Genomic DNA, 22,940 nt, shown 5'->3' on the forward strand with positions numbered 1-22,940 from the left:
CATGCTCTGTTGCCTGGAAATTCTTCCTGATTTTAGCTTTGCACGTGTGTTTTGTATGTGAAGTGCAACGGGATAGTGGGGCGTGCCGGTGAGAAGAGACACGTGCAACATGCAGGTCCACCTGTGCGCCCGGGCACCCCACCCGCACGCAGCATGCCTGATGCACCGTAAGCGCGGGATCCCAGCGGCCCTGGTGCGAGAGGTCAGTGGGACGCAGAGCAAGTACAGGTGAGCTTAGGACGCCTATGACGCAGTAGCGGGCCTCAAGCAGCCCCAAGCAACCATGCTTTCCGTCCAAACCAGAACCTGCGTCGTGCACTGAAAGAAGGCAACGGCAGTCTAAGAAATATGACCAAGGAACTCTGCCTGTCCTTCTGACTTGTCACCCCTGTGCTAGCTATCCATGTGCAGTGAGCCTGCAGTGAGCCTGACGGGAGGAGCGAGGCAGCATCCCATCCTCCTTCCCCGTCATCACCGCTGGAGGCGGAGCATTGAGAGAAGGTGCACCAATCAGGAATAGGAAGTCTGGTGCAGCGTTTCCAGAGTTCCGGTAACAACACACACGCATGCTGGAGCTATGGGAAACAAACGGCGACGTCAGGGATGTCCCACATACACGTCAAATGCTCCGACGTTGCGCCGCTGCGAGATATACAGAAAAATGGACTCGTGCTAATAATTAACTCAGAACGTTAAATTGAAAGTTTTAAAAACTAAAACAGTTTTGTTTTAGCCTAAGGGCACTTTTTTCCTGCTTTTCATTTTAGGTTTTTGGTTTTTTGGTTTTTTTATATAAGAAAGAGCATGCACAAGCAGGGGGAGGGGCAGAGGGAGAGGCAGACTTCTGCTGAGCAGGGAGCCTGCCCCAGAGGGAGGGGCTCCATCCCAGGCCCCTGAGATCATGACCTGGGCCGAAGGCAGCCAGGTGCCCCTTCCTGCTTTTTGAACAAGGGGCCCAAGTTTTCACTCTGCACTGGGCTCTGGGAATTACGCAGCGGGCCCAGAGCTCAGGCCCCTCAAGTGATGTAGCGGGCCCCTTCCCCGCGGCAGGATGCGCCTTGGAGAGCATTCTCTTACTTAACAGGAATGTGCTCTCTTGGGAATGGAGGGCTGTTATTTGGCACAGAGGCTGACCTGGAAACCCCAGCACTGTGCCCAAGGGCCACCACCTCCAACACAGCTCTCCTTCGGGAGGGAGGGGCTCTTTGAGGGTATGCAAACTCCTTCCTTGTTTCATTCTGTCATGGTCCTTTTTGCAAAACACAACACACAGAGAATACTAAATTTAACTCCTATAAAAATACCATGCGTCCCTTCTTCCTGAACAGATGTCCACACCCAGATCCAAGGCCTTGGTGAGAGGCTAGGCTGTGTCTGAGGGGAACACTGGCTCCTCGAAAGGAACCCTTACCAGGACCACAAGGCAGGCAACCCCCAGAAAGGACAGGCTCTCTCTACAGGAGTTCCTATGGGAGACTTGTAACTTCCTCAAATAAAATTCGGCGTTTGAAGGAAAGTTTGAATAATATGATCTAGTATGATCTACAAATGATAGCCATTTAGATGTGGGGGTATAGAAGCCTTTTATGGTCACAATTTACTGAGTCCTGGCACTTAATTTTTAAGAAGCCACAATCCTAATATGGATGTAAAACTGCTATGTCATTTCAGAAGCCAGACTTCTGCAAGGAGACTCGCCGGCGTGGCTTCCTGTGGCGTGTGGCCTGCTCAAAGCACAGCCTCGGGGTTGGAATCAGGTCCTGGTTCAAATCCTAGCTCCTGGTCCTGGAAACTTGCAGTAACATAAATGCACCAGGAGTCCTTCCACAAAAGATGCCAAAATGAGCCAGCACATGGGACCCAGGCACACGGCCAGCACACAGGCAGTCCCAGTCACCCTCCTGGTTGGGCGCCTGTCCTAGTGAACTCCTGTCCTTCGAATATGGACATCTGTAAGTAGCAGACAAAGCTCCGTGGCAGGGGAGAGAAAGAAAGCCAAGACTCTGAAAACAGGGTGGGGATAACCAATTATGAAACCTTGTCTTTGGAAGCAACCATTCCAGTGAATGACGTATCAATCAGTTATTTCAACTTCTGTGTATTCCCAGAACCCAACATGTGAAACACGTTTAAAAAAATGAATTTATCTGCAAAAAACCAAATTACTTTTCCTTAGAAAGAAAAGGTTTGGATTTTGGTAACAAGTACCAATTGTCAAATTTAAGAAAACGGATTTTAATTAAAAATTAAATCAGAAATTATGTTTCATATTTCAGTCTTAAGCTTTTAACTGTCCTGTGACCACAGGCCAGGTCCATCTGTATGCTTTCCAGGGAGACAAGGGGTGATGACTTGTCAGGCGCTTCAAATGTACTGCAGTTGTTTTACTGATCAGTTAAACTTTCCATGACTACAGTGTAGTTTTCCTTAAGTTATTAAAATGATTTTCTATTTATAAAAATATAAATTTTTAAAAATCAATCTCATAGAAATTAAAAATATAGGTAAAAAAATCCATCTCAATTTCCAGCTCCTCAGTAAGATTTTTGTAGATTGAAAATGGAAAACCATGGTTTTCGTCCTTCTTGAGCAAGTCATCAGGACGGACAGGGCCTGGAGTTCCCGACTCCGCAAGGCTCAGAGATCCCACAACAGGACACGAAAATGTGTAAGCTGCCGCGAGGGCCGAGCCAACCCTCCCTCCTGTTCTCAAGAGGGACACTGACATGATTGTAGCAACTTCCGACACATTTGCCTATGAGGCCTTCAAGTCCATCCTCAGCCTTAGAGATACTTGGATCAGCGGGGAGGAAGGGTTACCTGCCCTGACTCCGGGCAGAGGCAGCTCCAGCGAGAGCAGTCCCCATCCCTCCTGTTCACATAAAGGCAATTTAACTGCACACCCTCACTGGGGAGGCTTCATGGCAGCAGTGGGCCTCAGCCTTAGGGTTACAGGTAATCCTGGAGGGGGACCCCACCTCCAACCCTACAGCTACACCCTTGAGCAAGTTTTGACCTTCCCGCGCTCCTCCCTGCACAGAAGTCCCAACTCCTCTCATTGTTGGGGCCCCCCCCACCATTTTTGGTTATGAAACAAAATCAGAGCTTAAAAAATGGGGATGGTCCATTCCTGCAGGCTTTTCTCCCCAAGTGAATGCCAGTTCTCTAAGAACACTTCCCTTGAAAGGAAGTTGCCTCCAGCCTGGACAGACAAGTCAAGAGGAGTTACCCCCCACCCCTTCCCCCAGGCCTTTCTGGAAGGGCAATCCTGAGGATGGGGGTTAACAGCCCAGCTGCCCCTTGCACCCTGCAGATTTAACCACCTGCCACAGTCCCTCAGGGCCCCACGTTGAGCTCCACTTTACAAGGAAACTCAAGCACAGAGAGTCAGCTTAACAGGCAGAGTTAGGATACACAGAGGACCCTGCTACCCAGACACACACCCCTACTCCTCCAAAACATCCAGACTCACTAAAATCCTCCCACGGCACCTACCTGGAGTCCCTCCCACCACAAGCTCCCAACAAAGCTTGGACAGGGTAACATCCAAACGACACAGTCACCTTACCCTGGGGGCTCAATGGTCTCTCAAGCACCGGGAACAACTTTCTCTAGGATTTATAGATTGGAGAGAGAGGATTTCAACTTTGATGAAATATTACTACAAAGGTAGGCTCCATTTTTATTAGAAAATTGGATCTGGGATTGCCTACGTAACTTGAAGCTCAGTTGGGCCCAAGAATCGCTTGCCTTGCTCCTAAAATATACATAATAAAATCAGGTTAGGAATAGCTAAATCAGTCTGCATGAACGAGATCTCTGACCTTCCCAACGTCTAGCTGGAAACACCTATTAGAAATATGCACCACTGCCACCCCAACACTCCTGGAGCCAAGGGTGCCAACCATTTACAGAATCTCACCAACTGACAACTCCCCGAAAGTTCTGAACACTCACCCTAACTCAACCTGGGATGCCCGAGGACGACACCACCAAAGTTTCCCATCATGCAAGTCACCACGGGAAGGGAAGGCCATCCTACAATGTGCCAGCACTTACATTATCAGAACCCCCACCCTAGGCCAGAACAATGGTTCCCAAATCGGAGATGGGCATTTGTTAAAATGTACACACTGTGTTTATCTAAATGTGCATTAGGAAAAACACCAGCTTATCGAATCTTCGATGACAAAGATCTTCATGCTTAGGATAAGGTGAAGCTAAAAGCCGGCTTGTTGACAGGTGGAAGCTGCAGACGGAGCAAAAATCATGAAAGCACAACGCAATGCTTTCAGTGTGGGACACAGGATACAAGAAAATTATACACTCCTCCTCCCTGAAGCCAACGGCTTAACAGAGTTTGTTACAATTCCATCTCCATCTACCTTTTGAAGACTTCACTTATGCAATGATTTAAGTGGAAAAAAGAAATTCACGGACCAGTGCCCAAAGGAGACCCATCTAATTACACACACTGGCCGCCATGACAGGTGTCCTCCTCCAACAGGATGCATGAAGCCATGTCCACGTTTGGGGTTTTGTGCAAGCTGCCCTTGGTCACGTACACGCACACAATCAAACGGAGCAAGGACACGGCCAGTGCTCGAGCCCCGTTGAGAAGCTAACTTCCCTCTAGTTTCTCATGGGAACTGCTGACTTTTGCACCCCTTTTCTTACTGTACCCCCAGACACTTCTGTGGAGCCTCAACCACCTGGACCGATAAGCTGGGAGAGAATCTAATGAGAGGGACACAAGTCATGGGCACTGAAGTGTACGAACCGTGGAGGCAACTATTTTTTAAACGTGTAAGATTCAGGATCAAAACTACTGTTGGAATTTTCATGGACCCCAGGATGTTCTCAGCCTATGTAAGGGCTAAATCAGTGCTTCTGATAGAAGGATTAAAATAAACTGTGGTGCGTAACACATACTGACAGCACCCTCGCGCCCAGCTCTTCTCCCCGTCGTGACGAACGTGAGGGCGGGACATACTCATGGAGAACCCACCTTCCTCTGAGCTGCCGCTTGCTAACACGCCCCTGGTGCCTTCTGAAACGAGTCTCCGAATTTGCTGAGCCCTGTGTCGCTTCTGCAGTTTCACCGGGGCCACACGCGGGGATGCTGTCAGAAACACATTTTCAGTTGAATTTTTCCAAGCTGTAAAGAAATCTTTGGCCATTGAGGGGAGCCACTGGTTTGGTCTATGAGCTGTTCTGAACATGACTGTGGATTTCAGGCGCCATCACCCTTCTGCATCTTCTGAAGCCTGCCTATGTCTTAGCTGCTACAAGGTGCCCACAGAGTATGAAGAAGAAATTTAAAGTAGGTTAATTTCTACATATTTAACATCACTATAAAAAAGACAGCTTTTTTACACAAGTATTTTAAATTGGATTTGAAGATGTTTATTGCATTCTGTTTGGTGAAAAACAAACAGAACATACATGTACTTAGCACAAGCTGGTGGGATACACCAAGCCTAACTGGGTGAGCAGCAGTCTGAGAATGGAGTCGTGAGTGGCCCCGCTGTGACGAAGGTTTCCCGCAGCGGTGGGGCACCGAGCGTAACAGTTCCTAGTTCTCTCCTTTCAGCACTGGCAGTAGCTCACCGTTGTCTCTCAGTTCCTAACAACAAAAACAGAAAGCAAAAATAACATGGAAGCATAGCGATGAAAAATGGAAATTTCGAAACATCCCAGATTGCATCCAAATCCAAGAACCAGAAGAAATACTGGACTGTAATAAAACTCCAGTCTACCAACACACTGACGCCAAATACCACGCCATAAAAACTGAGCACACATCACATTACAAAATTGAGGTTAAAAGGCATTCAAAAACCGGGGCACCTGGGTGGCTCAATCGTTAAGCGTCTGCTTTCGGCTCAGGGCGTGATCCCAGCGTTCTGGGATTGAGACCCACATCAGGCTCCTCTGCTGAAAGCCTGCTTCTTCCTCTCCTCTCCCACTCCCCCTGCTTGTGTTCCCTCTCTCACTGGCTGTCTCTATCTCTGTCAAATAAATAAAAAATCTTAAAAAAAAAAAAAAAAGGTATTCAAAAACCAACAGACTGTTCAGCATTAACGCACACAATAATTAGAGCAGCACAATGACGCCTCCTATTTAAACAGCAATAAACAGGGGGGACAACTGTGAGTGACGTGCAAACACAAATGTGGAAGAAAGCAGCAACACAGTGTTCAAGGCCACTCACGTGTGATGCACGTGACACCCACAGCCCCACGGTGACACACGGGGTCACGATTTCAACCCAGCCCAGAAAGGCCACAGTACTAGTAAAAAGTGTACACGTAAAGGCCAAAAACCACTAAAAAGACATAAAAATCCAGAAATATTTTCTGCTATCTTTAAGATTTAAAATGTGGAACACAGCTATCAAGTTTTAAATGTGACAATAAATGATAACAGATTTTCTAGTTTGAGATAAACATTTAATTTGATGTCAGTTTTCAGGTTATTACTAAGCAGCATGAACATCAATCAATAAAACCACTAAAATCCGTTTGACCTCCTCGCTGGTTAAACCCTAACAGGTGTGATCCTGTCACACAAACTCAGACAACACTCAGTGATGTCTTGAGATCTGCTACCACCGATCCACTCACCGGCGGACATCCTACTGCACGAAAGGAGCAGGCAGCACCTTTCTGACACAAGAGCAGGAGGGCAGGAGGCCATGCGGCTCGGGGCAAGGCCCGGCAGCCCGCAGGCGGTACCCGGACGCCACAGACGGCTCACCTAACTTCTCTACGTCCGTGTCCCCTCATCTCAGGGCGCTCTGATGATGCCCGAAGCGCAGGGGCAAGCGTGGCTGGCACGTGGTGGGATCCTCATCCCCTGATCTAAACATTCTCTCTGAACAACATTTTGCAGGAGTGAACTGGGCACTGAGTACTATTAACTGGCTGCCGTTTTCCTCAGGACACTAGATTGACTGAGTCGTTGAATCACTGGGTAACTCTTTTATTCAACCATTCAACAAAAAAGGCTCTCAGTGCTCTTAAAGGCAGAATTAACTCAAGTGGAGCATCACGGATGTTTCCAGTGAACTAGAGATGAGGAACTGAACTCTGCAGGAAATAGACCAAAGTGCCAACCTAACTGTCCCTGGCTCTCTTCTCGGGGGAAAATGTTACCAGCATCACCAATTTCCAAATGCGTGTTTTTAGCAGGTGAACAACAAGAGTCCTCTAACTTCCCATTGCAGACCTACAAAGAAGGTGCCCATGAAGCTCGGCTTTAGAATTAAATGAGATTTATTGATTGTTATCTTCCCAAGAGTTAGCAAGGGCTCAGGTACAGGCTATAAAACACTCCGACAATACAGGCTCAGGAGTATTTGGGGTTTGAAGACTGTCTGTGTCTTAAACAAATAAAAAGTATATATAACATAACAAATGCAGATGTCTTTCTGTTGCTTCCAGGCTATTCAAGAGCTACTATGTTAAACCTTTTTTTTCTCCTCCAGGAATGAGACGCTTTACTAGGAAAACTGCCTCACTCAGTGTCCTAAGAAGTGGGAAGTCCAACGGGAAGCGCTGCAGCAGACAGAGCTGTGTGGGGAAAACGGCAGGACAAGCAGCCGCTGCTGCGAACGACACTGGAGCCGGTGCTGACAAGACGTCCCCGCCCACAGAGCTGAGGTCACTCAGCGCTGGGCTGCAGTCCTCTCACATTATGAAAACAGGAGCTAAAACTTATTTTCAAATGTAACTAGAAGGAGTGCTACTTACTATTACTACTTGCTTTCCGATTGTAAAGTCAGACATCTGCCCTCAGAGAAACTTCTCTAACCGGCAAGGCAAGAGGAAGGCCGGCAGGAGCACCGGACACCGGAGCAGCCCAACCCTGCGTGGAGGTCCGGGCCTCCGGAGCAGAGCCCGGCATCCCCCCTCAGGCCCCGTCCGGGCCCCAGCCACCGCTAGCCTCCGCCAACACCATGATGCCCGGCGGGGGCTCTGAGGACGTACGGCGGCAGCTTCCCCGTGCTACGAGCTACGAAACAGCTACGGAGCACGCAGGCTACCAGGCGGGCGTGCCCGAGGAAAAGTCATGCCCGCTGAAAATTCCCTGAGAGTTTACAAAGCAAACCAAAGAAGTAAGTTAATCATCAAAGATGTATTCCCCAAACATGCTCACAGTCTGACAGACCTAACCAAGTTTCCAGCATCTGAGACCAGAGGTGGACTTGGAGATGGCCCACCGCAGTCTCGCACTGTTCTGTGGGAAACCGGGGCCCGTGGTCTCAGGCCTGTCACACAGCTGGCAGGCCAGGCAGCACTGGGTCTCAGGCCTCCTGCCCACGGCCTGGGGCTCTCCACTCCATCACCCGAGTGCAAGCGCACACAAGGCAAAATGAAAGAACACGAGAAAATAATACAATATAAATATACAAGGACAGAAGAACTGCAGGAGCAGGAGTAGAACATTTCTATAAACGATTCACAAACACGAGGGGCCCTGAAGGACACAGAAAACATGTAAGCATGGAACATGCAAGCTATCCGAAGCGGAGGGGATGAGGGAAGAAAAGCTAAAAACATGGAAGACTTAGCAGAGTGGGAGTAAAAATCAAATTTTGAGCTTAGGCTGTAACCAGAGCATCTCAGAATGCCAAGTTACAGTTTGGCCCTGAGTGGGCAGTCTCTGGGGAGATGAAGGAGGTCATGCAGAAGGCCCCTCAGTGGAGGTGATCTGACTGCCTCAAGGGAGGGGTGAGAACAGTCTGATCCACCAAGGGCAGTGAGAGGACACGGTACTATGGACACAGAAATGGTAACACAGGGTCTGAAGGGACTGGACAGGAAGCCAGCAAGGAAAGCACTCAAGGAAGCCCCACAGTTACTGTTCAATATAAAATGATAACTTTCAAGCATGCTAACATTTTCCGTCTTTAGGATACCAGATGAACTCCAACCTTACCTTAACGATATCCAGACCTCCAACAAGCTCCCCTTTCACATACAGCTGAGGGTACGTGGGCCAATTCGAGTAAGTTTTTAACCCTTGACGAACCTACGGAAACAACAGGAACTCTGAACCCTTACTATAAGACCCTAATGAGTAAAACTAAGGCAAAGGACGAGAAACATAAAACACAGAACTTACTTCTTCATCCTCCAATATATCAAATGTCTCATATTCGACACTGCAAAAAGGAGAAAATATTTTAATAGGAAATAGTTTTATTAAACAAAAACCGTAAAACCCACTTGGTGTTTTAAAAACAGTCAAGAATAGTTAACAGTTTTGTTGCTACTGACATTAATGGTGGAAAATAGAAATGACTTTACTTTTCAATCTGTCAGGTACCCCACAGAACAAGTCAGCCCAAGACACAAATTTATCTGGATTCTTCTCTAGACAATATTGGGTTAGACAGGGGTCAGCAAACTTTGTCTCAAAGGGCAAGACAGTCAACGTGTCGGCTCTGTAAGCCACAGTCGGCCACAGCTGCTCTACTCAGCTGCAGAGCACGGAAGCAGCCTGACAAGGCAGACATGAGTGGATGTGGCTGCGGCCCAATAAAACTTTATTTACAGAAGTCAGCAGCCAGCTGCAGTGTGCCAACCCCCAGCTTAGACTTGTATCCAAAGTTTAAATAAATCTATCCTTAACACTGCGTTTCCAGCCCTCATCCCTGGGGCTGCTGCTTCTGACCTACTAGAAGCTGCTCAGAGGGCAGGAAGGAGCAGCTCTGAGCCCCATGGACACCGTAGCTGGACCGGAGGGTCACTAACCAGGACAACTATGCTGCCAACAAACACCACCTTATGGAACTGTGATTCCCCACATGAAAATAAACTGATTTCAGAGCACACGTGCTGTTCTCGATATGCATAAGCCGGTGAGAGTGGTGTGGCTTCATGCCGTATAATGACCACACTTGTATAATGAATGCAGAATTACTGCATGGAAACCCACCTACGTGTACTCAGAAGGCTGTCACTATCAGTGGTCAAGGAATCAGTATGAATGTCGGACTGATTCCCACAGGGAGACTGTGGGAATATGTGCAGTCCCAAAACTGGCCAAAGAAAACCACATGTAAAAAATAAATTTCAGTTTCCATAAAACCAAAACCACCTTCGTAGAGAAATCTTGTTCACTTAGTAAGTTTCCAAGAAAACTGTCCATGGTACAGAACACAGTGAAAATAAATAAGACGACAGGATAAATCAGCACCAAGTACCAAAAAAGGAATGTCTGAAACAGCAACAGAATTTAAAAAAGACCCAATGGAAGTCTCCCCTCAAGGTGAGCTAAAGGAGGCAGATCCTAATCTGAACAGTGTGATAAACAAGTTACAGAACCGTCTATGAGGGACCTAGGAGACACTGGGTCCGTGCGTGTGTAGGTGTGTGCGTGCAGTCATGACGGCCGATGCGTCTCCTCAGAGTTCTTGTAAAGAGACGCATTGGCCATTCACACCTCAATGGACACTTGGCGCACAGCCCCTCGAGGCATGTGTCGCTGGGCCAGTGAAGGAAACGTTTAAGAGTGGAGGGGCAGGAATACAAAGCCAGCAGCTTTTTCTCCAGACTGACGGCTCTCAGCACGATCACAGTCTGTTCAAGGTAAAGAGCCACAGAGGCGCCCACAGCCCCACTCACTGCAAGTCTGCGGCTGGGAGGCTCCATCTCCAAAGAAGCCCCTCTGCGCCAGGACAACCGGTACTTACAAATGCACACAGCATTAGACAGACAGGGGCAGAAAGCAATGTTATGGAGACTTTCCAAAAACACACGGGCTGACACGGCCCAATGCTGTGGTGCTCTGGCCTCATGATCTTGTGGAAGGATACCCAAGGGGGGACACTGTCACGAGGGACAGGCGGACTGAGTGTGTCACTCCAGGGAGCTGTGACAGAGGGAAGATGGAGAAAGGGGGCTGTAAAAACGGATGGCTAGAGCCAAGCCAGCCTCCCCGACGTCCTCGGGCAGGGTGAGGAAGGGGCAGGCTGAAGGCCAGATGACAAAAGACTCTCCAGACTCTCCTCTGTAAAATGTCACAATCTTCTTTTGAAGAAATCAATCATTTTGCTTTTTATGTCCCTAGAGTTGTATTTAACATGTGTTACTCAACTGACTACTTTCAACCTTGCCCATGAATATCTAAATATTTCAAAGATTACCTTCCCCATAACTTCATAGGTTTCATTAATCTATTTAAAGCTATGGCTAGAATACTTACAATATTAAAAAGACGCTATGGTGAGGTAAGAAATAAGGGGGGGGGGCCAAAACATTTGATAAACTCTACAGAACATGGGTGAAATATCGGTGAAATATCTCCAAACAAGTGGTTTTGTTTTTAACCAGAAAAATTAAGCAGTTTTCTTAGCTGGCAGTGCCGTCACTGAGCAGACCAGAAGCAGGAACACAGCCATCTAATCCCCCCCAGTTCTCAGATTAACAGAATGACCTCCACATGTGCTCTAGCCATTTCATAAGCTGTTTAGAAATGAGAATATTTTTTAAGGAGAATCAAAAACCTCTGATACGCTCTCCCTAAAATATCTTTATGCGTATTAAGGGCTTTCTTCTGGGAAAGTAGACAAATAGTTATTTCAATGATAGCCTTCTAAGAAGCTCCTTTATGTTACCCATCAGTTGACACTGGCTAGAAAACCCTATCGTGGTCTAGTCAAAGCATTCCCAAAACACTTGTAGCAAAAATAAAGACATATGGATATAGATGTAACAACTGACAGGCATCAGTGAGGGAACTGAAAAGCTGGAATTTCTTAAACACACCATTTGAAACCAAGATTTACATACCCAGTACTATTTAGTATTTCCAGAATTTGTTTGCTGAACCCACATTTTGCTTCCTAAATTTAGAAAAAGAAAAGAAGAAATGAGTAAAGATGTATTATATTTTCCACACAGCCCACCGGCGTGGTCCCGTGGAACATCTGTCACCGGGATGGCACAGACAGGCCACAGCGCATTTCTGGCTCTAACCACCGGAGAGGACACGTGTCCTGGAACCTGACAAGCTCTGTGGTCAGACGTTCCTCTGGGTAGAACCTCGACACTCTATGGAGTTCGGTTCCTTCTCCATTTCACTCTTACAGATGACCTCAAGTCATTTAACCTTTTTGCAATGACTAGGATCGCATCTTCCTGTCCCCAACTAGACAGTCACTCCCATTTTTTAAAATTTGTAATTACAGAGTACTGAGTTTTTTTTGAGGTATGGCACTGTGACACGTTTTTGTCAGGCCCCAAATCCCAGCAATCCCATGGGAAAGACTAGGCACCACACAAACTTCTTAAAAGCACAAATGATTCTGCTCCCAAGACATATCAATACTGGCTGGGCTTCCAGAAAAAAACTGTGTCTTGAGAATAAAAATCTGCTTTAATCACCGAGAAAATATAAAAAGATAACTCTATCCTACTGAGAAGTATTAATTTCCTCTATTTTGTTTTAATAAATTTAGTGAGGAAAAAAAAGAATCTAGGTCCTAACCTAGTGTTCCCAATAAGCTGAAACCTTTATTACCAGTTTCCTACTCATTACCTTCATTGTAACAGTTACACTGACTAGTTATGTTAACTAGTTGGTTTTACTCTATCAGTTATATTAACTCTCACACTAGTTATCACAACCTCATTCTCAATGACTCTGTGAGGCACACCACCCCTTCACACACGGGGCTTGAGCAGTCCGCCCACAGGTCTAGGCCGCGCCAGGGCGATGGGGAACGTAAATGTGCGGCTCTCCGTTCCATCAACCTCGCCTCTCAAGGCTTTAGCAGCCCCTACTCCCAAACAGACCACACCCCGTTGCCCACCTCTGCAACTGGTTGAGAATAAATGAAGGAAACGGAGCCCGGTGTCTGGAGATCTCCGTTCCAGTCCAAATACAAATGATCATCAGTTTTGCTCACACTGACGGTGGGAGTGATCTATCCAACCTGATACTCAAAATGATGCCCAGCCAATATGTACCTTCATCCAAAAAGCTACAGGAACCATCCCATTATAAATAAGAACTGCCAGACTGTTTCACTCATTCATCAAGTGGTCCTGACCACACAGGAGGGGGTTTATTTTTCCATCGCTGACTTCTTAAAGGGTGACCTAGGGCTGTGCACCCCAAGAGCTACAGGGTTCCCCGCACTCAGGAAGTATCGGGACCGAACTGCCCACTCCATGAGCCCACAGACTGGAATGGTGCCGGGACAGCAACTAACAGAACCAGGACAGAGTGAACAGTGTTGACCAAGTTTGGCAGCAGAAAGAAATGCACCCCACTGAGATGCTGATGATAAAGTCAAGCAAAATGTAGATTACTTTGTTTGATCTCCATAAGCGCCAATTAAGGCCTGGATAACTTCCTGATGCCACTACAGCTTCATTAGCCACAGCTAGGAAAAAGGATTTAAGTGTCCCCTTGTTGCAGATGTTAACATCAAAAGAAATTACAAATAAAACCATTTTTGAGTTCTTTACCTGTTTGTTTCCTTTCATAAAGAGCATCACAGAAGCTTTATTTGTCAGTACTTTGAGCCTAAAGAGAGAAAATTGATATAAAATGGCTCAGCTCAATTATTAAACACCACTTCTGCTCCGCTTGAGGAGTAACGTGCATATTTGAGGGATAGCAGGATGATAGTTCACAGCTCGGAGTGGCATTAAACAAGCAAATGCATTGACATTTTCCTTTATTTCATTCTCTCCCTCAGCCACCATAAAACACAATATGGCTTTTAAGGCAATGAATGTTCCTTCGAGTTGCAATTCAAGCCCATCAACTCACAGCACTAAAAAAATAATAATAACCAACTCAATAAGGAATTGTTCAAGAAGGGGCTTGTATAGGGAGCCCACCCACAACTTTCAAAACCAGATCTTGTGTGCTCCCTTCCCCACCGAGGCCGCACACAGCTCCACACTCCCCGATGTCCACAAGGTCACACTGGGAGGGGAAGTGCTAAGTGCTGCAACACCGACCAACAGCAGCTGCTCAGGTCAAGTGCTCCCACCCTAACTCGGCGTTTCCCACTTTCTGCAGGCTTTCACACCCCGTGCTTTCACTTGCCGTCAGGAGCACCCGCTGTCTGTGTCCAGCCTAAGGTCCAGTCACCCATCTCAGGACAGTCCGCGTCAGAACGGGCTGCTGAAGACCCGCTGAGCCCCGTGGTGGTCATGTCACCGGATCCTCCTCCCACTGGTGCTCTGGGTCACCCACAGCTCAACACCTCCTCAGAGAACACCTACAGTAACCCAACGACCTGGATCCAGGAAACCCAAACATGTCCATCCGTCCCACATGCAGAGACATCACCAGACCCAGGAACTCAGGCTCCGGCTCTCTGCACTCTGGCCGCACTTTAAATAATCACTAAAATACATGAACACAGATCTCTACAGAATCTCTCTGTAACTCCGGCCAGCTGGACTTTGGTGTCTGAGGCCATAGGAAATAGAGCACATCAGGAAACAGGAGAGCAGGTGTGATGAAGACAGGGACACAAATGACAGCAAGAGCGTATTCGACAGAGAAAAATGGCCTGAAGGCAGATGCACGCACACACCAAGCACAGAGGACTTTGGAGGCCGCACGGCCTCCATGAGCCACCCAGGGGATACAGCAAGGACTGCCACTGTGGGCCGCGCACCCGGGAGGCTCAGTCGGTTGAGCGTCCGACTCTCGATTTCGGCTCAGCTCATGATCTCAGGGTCGTGAGAACAAGCCCCGCTCGGGCTCTGCATTGGGTGTGGAGCCTGCTTGAGATTCTCTCTCCTTCTGCCCCCACCCAACCAAGAATGCAACTGGGGGACACAGAGCATCACTGTCCTATCAAAAAGACAGGAAAGGGTATAAATCATTTGAGAAAATGTGGCACTTACAAGTCAGTTTGACATATATGGGATACTATTTATTAATCAAGGATGGATAAATGGGGTGTTTATTGTTAAACAATTTAAAAAATTCCCAAAATGCTGAATAGCAAGAAAATTACAAGAGGAAGTTTCATCTCACAGACTCAAGCCCCAACTATGAATGGCTGATACACTGATGTATTTCAAAATAAATTCTTCTTTAAACCCCAAATTAATTCAAATTTATTACAATAAAAATCCCTTTAAGCCTCCCTACAGGCCAAAGTCCAAAATTTCCATAAGTTAATATCTTTAAAAGCTGATTGAGATCCTTCGTAAAACAAAGACCAATTTTACAGCTCCAAAATCTCCCTGACTTATAAGTTATCATGGTTAGAAAGGCAGTGTGAAATCCCCGAAGTGTTTACACACGTACCACACGCACAGCCTGCGCTCCTCACACTAGGCACCCCTCACGCTCAGTGTTCTGATGATGCCAAAAGCAGGGACTGCTACCTGAGGACCGGGACTGCTGGATCCCAGCTCCGAAATGCAGAGAAAGAGTAAAACTGAGTCATTCCACTGAGACAATGATATTTCTATAAAAACAAAGAATATCCTCCACCTAATTAATTTGGTGTAAAAATTCATCCAGTACAAATGAAATCTTCCCAAGTTTGCATGGCTAATCAGACTGCAAACAACACAAGTATGACCTTGGCACACAAAAACAAATCCCTGATTTCTATACGGGAAGAGCAATGCAAAAACCAAGAAGAAAGAAATATTTTTAAAGTACTAAATGGTAGATTATTTGAAACTTTTAAAACACTTACCTTTCCTCTAATTTGGGAGCTTTAGGGCAAATTGTATCTAGTTCGTCAGATGCTTCCAGCTCCTGAAATAAACACATGTGGAAGTTGAAGAAAACATTCACCACCACAACACACATCTCCTTGGTTGTACGGTAATACAGAGCATCAATCATCTCATGAGAAGTACTTCATATATATTCCAGGTTCATTTCCGTAAATGTAGATTCTTAAGGAATTTATACTCTAGATTCATTACTGCACTTACAAAAGTGTGCTCTAAATGAAAATTCTTTACAAGGTACAGACTTCTCAGTTCTAACCTTAATTATATCAAGTCCTCCTATGAGCTCTCCAGAAACATAGAGCTGGGGATAGGTGGGCCAGTTGGAATAGGTTTTGAGACCCTGACGAACTTCTTCATCTGAGAAGATATCAAAACTGCTAAACTGAATGTTATGTTTGTTAAGGATTTCCACCATCTGCTTGCTGAAACCTGCGTAAGAAAAAGAAAATCAAGAATTTAGCTTCTCTCTCATACCCGTGATTTCATATTACTTCATAGCACACATGAGCTATTGACCAGAGTCAACCTCTGTTTCACCCGTGACTTCATGAGCACGCCTACACAGCATGTAAAGAGAAAACAAATTCCTAGAACCCCTTATCTGAACTTGAACTATACCATGTGTTCAAGTATGGCTTAGCGTTTAGCACACTTTGGAGTTTTAAAAAGTCTGTATATATTTATCAATGTTCCTCTTAATATCAGGCACATTTTTTGTTGTAGGAGAAGCAATGCTGGCCAGAAAGCCGTGGCACGGGCTCCATTCAGCAGGGAGACAAACAGTTGAGCCCTGAACAGGCCCCCTCCCCTCCCGGCACTTCCCCATCAATCAGGGGACTGACCTGGATGCCCCAGACAGTCCCTCCCAGCTCTGCTGTGAATCTCTAAGAATCACCACTGGATGGAGGAAAAGCTCCACAGCAGCCATCATTAGCCACTCCTTGCGCACGCAGACTGGAAACCCACTGTTTCATTTCTATCGCCTTGTATTAGGTCTGAGTGCCCAGTCCAGCACTTCTCTGTCTTTTGCCATCTCTAATAGAATAAATTAAAAGTCAAGGAGGAATGTGTTCTTTCAGTTGAAACTGGTACATTGAATTTAAAGCTGTCTTCTCTGTTGTTATATAGGCACTGTCAACAGACTGACAGTGTTCTTTCTCATCTGGTGCCGTAACCTGACAGTCTCTTTTTTAAAGCTATTTACATTCCCTAAAGTATGTAATGTGATTTTTTTTTTACTGCACTGTAGTGACAATCTTATGTTCCATGATTTTATTATACTTTTGTGACACATTTTTGTCCTGTACTTTTTTGACATCATTTTCTGATTATGACATTAGTACTGAAGAATAAGAGTGTGAATATCAGTCTTTTATAAATCTATTAGTCTTGTCTCAAAAGACAATATTTTTCTTTCCATAAGCTAATTCTTCCCAATCGTTTTTCAATACTTTGTACCACTCCACTCTCACACCCCATCCTTCTTTTCAAACACAGTCATAATTCACTGGAAAATGACCTATTCTTCAGGTGCAAAATTCCTGCAGGATTTCATAGCATCATCATTTTCAAATAAAATCAAATCATAAAATTCATAAGAGTAATTGCAAGAATAGACTTCACCTGATGTCATGCAAAAGCATTTTTACTCTTAAAACCTGGATGTATTACTGAGCTCCAGACATTTTTCAGCTCTACAGTTTATTGAGATGAAGCACTGGTATTTATTTGAACAGCATATAAGTTGCTTTTCCTACAACTCAAGTGTTAAGTTCATGTACAGCCTGAAGTAAAACACTGATTCTGAAATTTTTTTCATTCATCTGGGAGTTCATTAGTAAACAGCTAACGGCTGATTGCTGATGGTTATTCTGTTGCCAATATATTAACTCATTTCTACCGTAACTGGCTGAGGAAAAGCTTTCTTTTAGCTTTAGGCAATTACATGCAGACTAGAAAGATTGATGGGTAATGTTTCGTTTTTAAGGGTTAAAGTGGCAGACTGGAAATGTTATGCTTAAGGATAAAATAGTGAAAAGGCTTCCTTCCAATAACACAATATTTACACACTTTTTTTTTTTTTTTTTAGGAAAAATGCATGCATGCAATAAAAATATTTACAAGTGGAAAAACCACATTTAGCTGCCAGAGACCCAGTGTTTCGGTCTGTAGTCGTTTGTACTCATGACAGGAGGCGTGAGTAGTATGCCTAACTGGGCCATTTCATCACTATCTAGTCACAATAAAACCCTGAAGCCCACTTCTGAACCTACAATGCTTGCATCTGATTTAAAAAGAAAATCCCGCTAAGATAGACTTTTACTGCAGAAGAAACGTCTGTCCCGTGGTTCAAATACCTTTGCTTTGCTAAAAGCTTTGTTAACTGAAATGGATACAAGAATTCCCAAATAACTTAATTAACCTGCATGTTCGAGGATTTAACATTCTGTTTAAAAAGATGGACCTCTCGGTGCTTCTTGAAAATCTGCCTAAAACATGAGAGCCCTCTTTCCTGTCCTCCTGAGGAACACAGAATAAAGACAATCTAATTCTTCGACGACTGACACCTTATCAACGTGTCCGGCTCGTAACACATGACACACTTGTGCCTGTAGAGCCCAAAAGTGAAAGCAACGAAGACGGGGTGTGAAGTGTGCAAGGGTCGGGCTGAGACCCAGCAGGTTCCACGGCAGACACTGAAATGGTTTTCAGGGTTTCCTTGAGAGAAAATTTAATGTTATTCACTCATGGTTTTTGATTAACTGAAAGCAAGGTGGTGGCCAGCGAATCAAAAATCACCATAGCTCTACTCCACAACAGGAGCCCAAGGGGAGCACTGGGTGCTACTGACGGCAGGGCCTTCCAAGGGAATTCTGTACAAAATATGGAAATTTCAGCCAGTCGCGTTCGTGAGCACCAATGGTCGCTGCTTTTATAAAGGAGGCTCTGACTACACCTCATCTCTGATGTGCCAACACAAGAGCAAAACAACTTTTCCACTAAGCAGCTCAGAAAGGAAGAGGGTGAAAGTCAAGTATGCTCCTATATAAGAGAACAGTTTAAAGATGCAGACAGTGTGTGTAGCAGGGCACAGAAAAGGGGGAAAACAGAGCCAGAGGAACATTAATGAAGGAAGTGGCAGGGCACAGTCACAGCAAAAATACCTTCTACTTGATCCTTAAGTAGATATTTTTTTAAAGAATACCTGCATTCTAGAATGATCTAATGTACCATATGTCACATATTTACTGTATTTGACAGAAAGACATGCTGTTACAGAAATCAAGACATCAGGAAACAGAAAAGCCTGTTAAAAATGTAGTTCTAAAAATTATCAAGACTAGGGGCGCCTGGGTGGCTCAGTCAGTTTAGTGTCTGACTCATGACTTGGGCTCTGGTCATGATCTCGGGGTCATGGGATCAGACCCCCACATCAGGCTCCACACTCAGCAGGGGGGTCTGCTTGCAATTCCCTCTGCCTCTCCCACCCCACTCAATCTCTCTCTCTACAACAGATAGATAAAATCTTTTTTAAAAATTATAAAGAATAAAACAAGTACTTGTTTAGAATAAAACTGTAACAGTTAAATCATGTATATCTAAAAATCTCTTTCAAATTCCCTAATTATGTCTTTTATTACCTAAACGTCTATAATACCATGTTTTTCAGATTGTTCTGACATGTTGTAAAGCTTTTTTTATTCTACCTTATTTATAGTCTTCTAAATGCCAGACAGTTAACATATAAATGGCTAGAAATACATTATAAATTAAGCCTAATAAAAAGGTAAGCAGGCAAAGGGCTATTTCTAAGTGTAATTCTAACTGACTTGAATAATCATATAACACCTGATCTGAAAAGGATCTTCAAGACGGGCTCCAGCCCCAGCACCACCAAAGGAAGGACTGAGGGCACAGGGAGGGTTACTGACCTGTACCTATGACACAAGGGCAGGGTGGTGTCGGGATGCGGCTCATCTGCCATGATCTCTGGCCACCACGCTTCCCCTCTGTCGGTCAGATAGTGCACCGCCTCCCCCTCTGCTGCCTCAGCACCCCTTCCCAAGCTGCACTTTTACCACCTGCCAGTCTTGTTAGGTTCTCATTCAGAAAGGAGTGAGAGAATGCTCCTGTTCCATCCCAAAGAAGAGAGTATTCTATGGGTTTTACTGTAGGTTTATGGCGTAGAACCCGTCCTACAGGTTCATCCACATCTGACAGCAGTTCACCCGCACTTCAGACTACAAGGAAGGCACTGAATAAAACCCATCAGACTCAATGCTGTAAGTCCCTGTTCTCAGGTGACCACAGAAAGTACCAGAAATGATTTTCCTGCCTGATGGGAGAAAGTAAACCAGTCACAACCACTATTAAAAACAAACCACGACAACAGAGACCAGCTCTTGCTATCTGGGGTTAACTATAGTAGAGACTAAGTTAGTTTTTCAACATATAAATAGCAGGCATTATCTGACATGTAAATACTAGCAAGAACATTTTTCAAGTAGAACTGAGAGAAAAAGGAACCATTTCTTTACCTTTTTAAGACAGTACTCAACATGAAACTTTATTTTTAAAACTAGACTTTCATAATCTAATATGTAATTTACTAACTGTATAGGGAAGAATTTACAATTAAATTTACTCTGGAAGCTAGGTTATTTTTATAAAGCCACACTGGACATGCAGTAATCATATCAATAGCACACTCCATTTTACTGCCGCGTATCTTAATAAACTCCCTCCTGTACAGTTGAAACAAATACTCAGATTCTCAACAGCAGCATCAAAAGGCATTAAATGTTCAATTATGAAGCATAATAATGTTGTACTAGGCATAGTAAGAAGAAAATAACATAAACCCAACACCAGAAGGGTCAAATAAACTCTAAAATTCACTTAAGGACAAAATTACAAGCATATATGTACAGAAAGTAAGAGTGACTATAAACCACAGAATTCAGAATCTTTCAATTATTGCACCTATAAGCAAGAGGTGAATTCTGCAGTCACATAATTCGACGCTGGGACAAGGAGGAAGGCAAAAACACAGGGGGCCACCAAAATTCTGTAAATGTTTAAACGCTGAATCTGGACTACATGAATCAAGAGAGACTGTCACGAAAGACAGGAAACTGTTAATAGCAAAATGAACTGAGCAGACAAAAGCCCATTCAGGGGACAGCAATGTGGTGGCTGGAACCTAACCCCAACTCCACTGCGAGGTGACCTGAGGAGCCGCCCCCTCTCTGGGTGCTTATATATATAACAAAAAACTTCAATCAGATGATTTCCAAGATGCCTATGGGTTCCAACATTCTCTGTGTCTGTGGTGCAAACTAATTCTCATCACCTCACGACAGAATGCCAGTGGGAATTACGACCTTCCTGATTTTCTAAAGGTATCTCAGCACGAGTGTAAGAGGAGCGGAGAGCAGGCCCAGAGACGGGCACCCCGCCGCACCCCGCGCTGGTGAAGCCCCGTTCCGCGTGAGTCCTGGGACAGCAGCTTCTTACCGCAGCGCGGCTCCTGAGGAGTTCCCTTCATGAACAGCATGCAAGGGGCAGCGTGAGTTAGCTTCTTCAGGCGGAGGCTGAGGTCTTCTTTAGGGTGCTCGTTACCACTGGGGGGGAAGGAGCCGCTAGATGCATGTCGCTGAACTTTTTTGGTCAACTCTGGGGCATGTGCACCATCTAATCGGTCAATTTTCTGAGAATTCTGAAGTTAAAAAAGTCGTTTAGAATATGTGTGGCATTCTTCCATCATCCCTTTTAAGATCCAAAATTTTAACAAGTATGAACTCATAGTGCTGGCCAATTTTTAAAGGGGTCAACAGCATTATTAGATATGTTTTTAAAAATATGATTACCAATTGCCAGGTGCATCTCAATTTTAGAAATACATAAATGTCTTCTTTTTTCCCCTTTTTTGGAACATACTAGGAAAACATTGCTATGCCTCAAACTCAAACCAGATCAGAGTCTAACCTAAAATAGAAAAAATTTCCCCACCCTCATGGGGATGAATCTATCACTAAGTATAAATGCGGTATTGGGGGGAACCGTGGTAACACTCAGGGGTGCCCTAAAGCACAGATTTGCACCTGCTTCCTAAGAGAGTCATTAATCAAATCAGGACCAGCCAGATGTTCCATTACGCCCAGGCACATGCCCTAAGCAACCAACTTTTACCACCCAACTCAGGGAACATTTTGGGTCTACAGCCAAGTATCTGGATTGTTGTCTAGAAGCCCCAACTCTGACCGCCCATGTCACTTCTGCAGGATCCCTAGGCCAAGCTTCGGCATCAGTGCAAACAAGGAGACGATGGGAAGACAGGGCAAAGCCAGGATGACCAAGTGCCGAACGTTCCAGGATCAGGGGAGAGGGTAAAGGAACCCAGACAGAGCCCCACGGCCCACAACAGACGCAGGAGCTCCTGCACCATCTTTATCCTTACCTTGAAAAACAGAAAGGTGGGAACAGAACTAATTTCATATTTTTCAGATACTTCAGGAACGGCTTCAGCTTCCAACTTTAAAATAAAAGAATTTAAAGCTTGATTATAAAAAGGTCCTTTTTTACTACTTCAATATGTAAATCAGCTTCACATGCATCATCCCTTCAAGTAGTTGATGTTTTTAAAGAGTATGGTACAAAAGTTTATGACACATTTACATTTAAATGAGACTCACTGGGCTGGCGTGTCATCCACTGAGTCTGCAGTGTCAAAACAGGTTCAGAGGTTTTTATTTTGTTGCACATTTCAAAAGATGCCTGGAGGCTGTGAATAAAATTTTTGGTGCACTAGTGACCTAGTAAATTTTCAATCATATGCAGCTACTACTATATTGAAATCCATAAATCACTGACCCCAGTTATGTCATGATTACAGTGCTTATTTTCTGCCCACAGCAATTCTTGCTGTTTGCTCTATTGACTAATTTCAAGAGGCAGTACATCATGACTGACAGTTGTAGCCTTCTGCAAATTATGAAGCAAAAAGGAGTATTTCTTCAATAAACTATTGATGTCTGATAAATTTTACCGTTAACTCCTGCAAGGCTGCTGGACACTAAGCAGATATCTTGCTAGGTTATTTGCTTCTGGGTCTATTCATACATTTAAATGCATTTTAAATAAGATGACTGCATTCTGCTTGATAATTTCCTTGAGGCCCTTCAACGAGATATGATGTGCTAT

General features: G+C 44.9%; 1 protein-coding gene across 2 annotated transcripts in view; it reads right to left on the bottom strand.

Moving 5' to 3' along the window:
* Positions 1-5,383: 5,383 nt before the first annotated feature.
* Positions 5,384-22,940, bottom strand: part of GLRX3 (glutaredoxin 3) — a 32,228-nt gene continuing 14,671 nt past the window's right edge. The window contains exons 3-11 of one of the 2 annotated variants that reach the window (XM_040624331.1): positions 22,198-22,272; positions 21,255-21,456; positions 15,994-16,166; positions 15,695-15,756; positions 13,485-13,542; positions 11,802-11,854; positions 9,130-9,169; positions 8,944-9,036; positions 5,384-5,626 (exon numbers count right to left, since the gene is read on the bottom strand). In XM_040624331.1, coding sequence (XP_040480265.1) covers positions 5,576-5,626; positions 8,944-9,036; positions 9,130-9,169; positions 11,802-11,854; positions 13,485-13,542; positions 15,695-15,756; positions 15,994-16,166; positions 21,255-21,456; positions 22,198-22,272 — 807 coding nt within the window. In that variant the 3' untranslated portion in view covers positions 5,384-5,575. The remainder of the gene's footprint in view (positions 5,627-8,943; positions 9,037-9,129; positions 9,170-11,801; positions 11,855-13,484; positions 13,543-15,694; positions 15,757-15,993; positions 16,167-21,254; positions 21,457-22,197; positions 22,273-22,940) is intronic. The other variant, XM_040624332.1, reaches the window with a different exon arrangement.

This window comes from Ursus maritimus, unplaced genomic scaffold, assembly GCF_017311325.1.
Source record: "Ursus maritimus isolate PB19 unplaced genomic scaffold, ASM1731132v1 scaffold_7, whole genome shotgun sequence".
Lineage (NCBI taxonomy): Eukaryota > Metazoa > Chordata > Mammalia > Carnivora > Ursidae > Ursus > Ursus maritimus.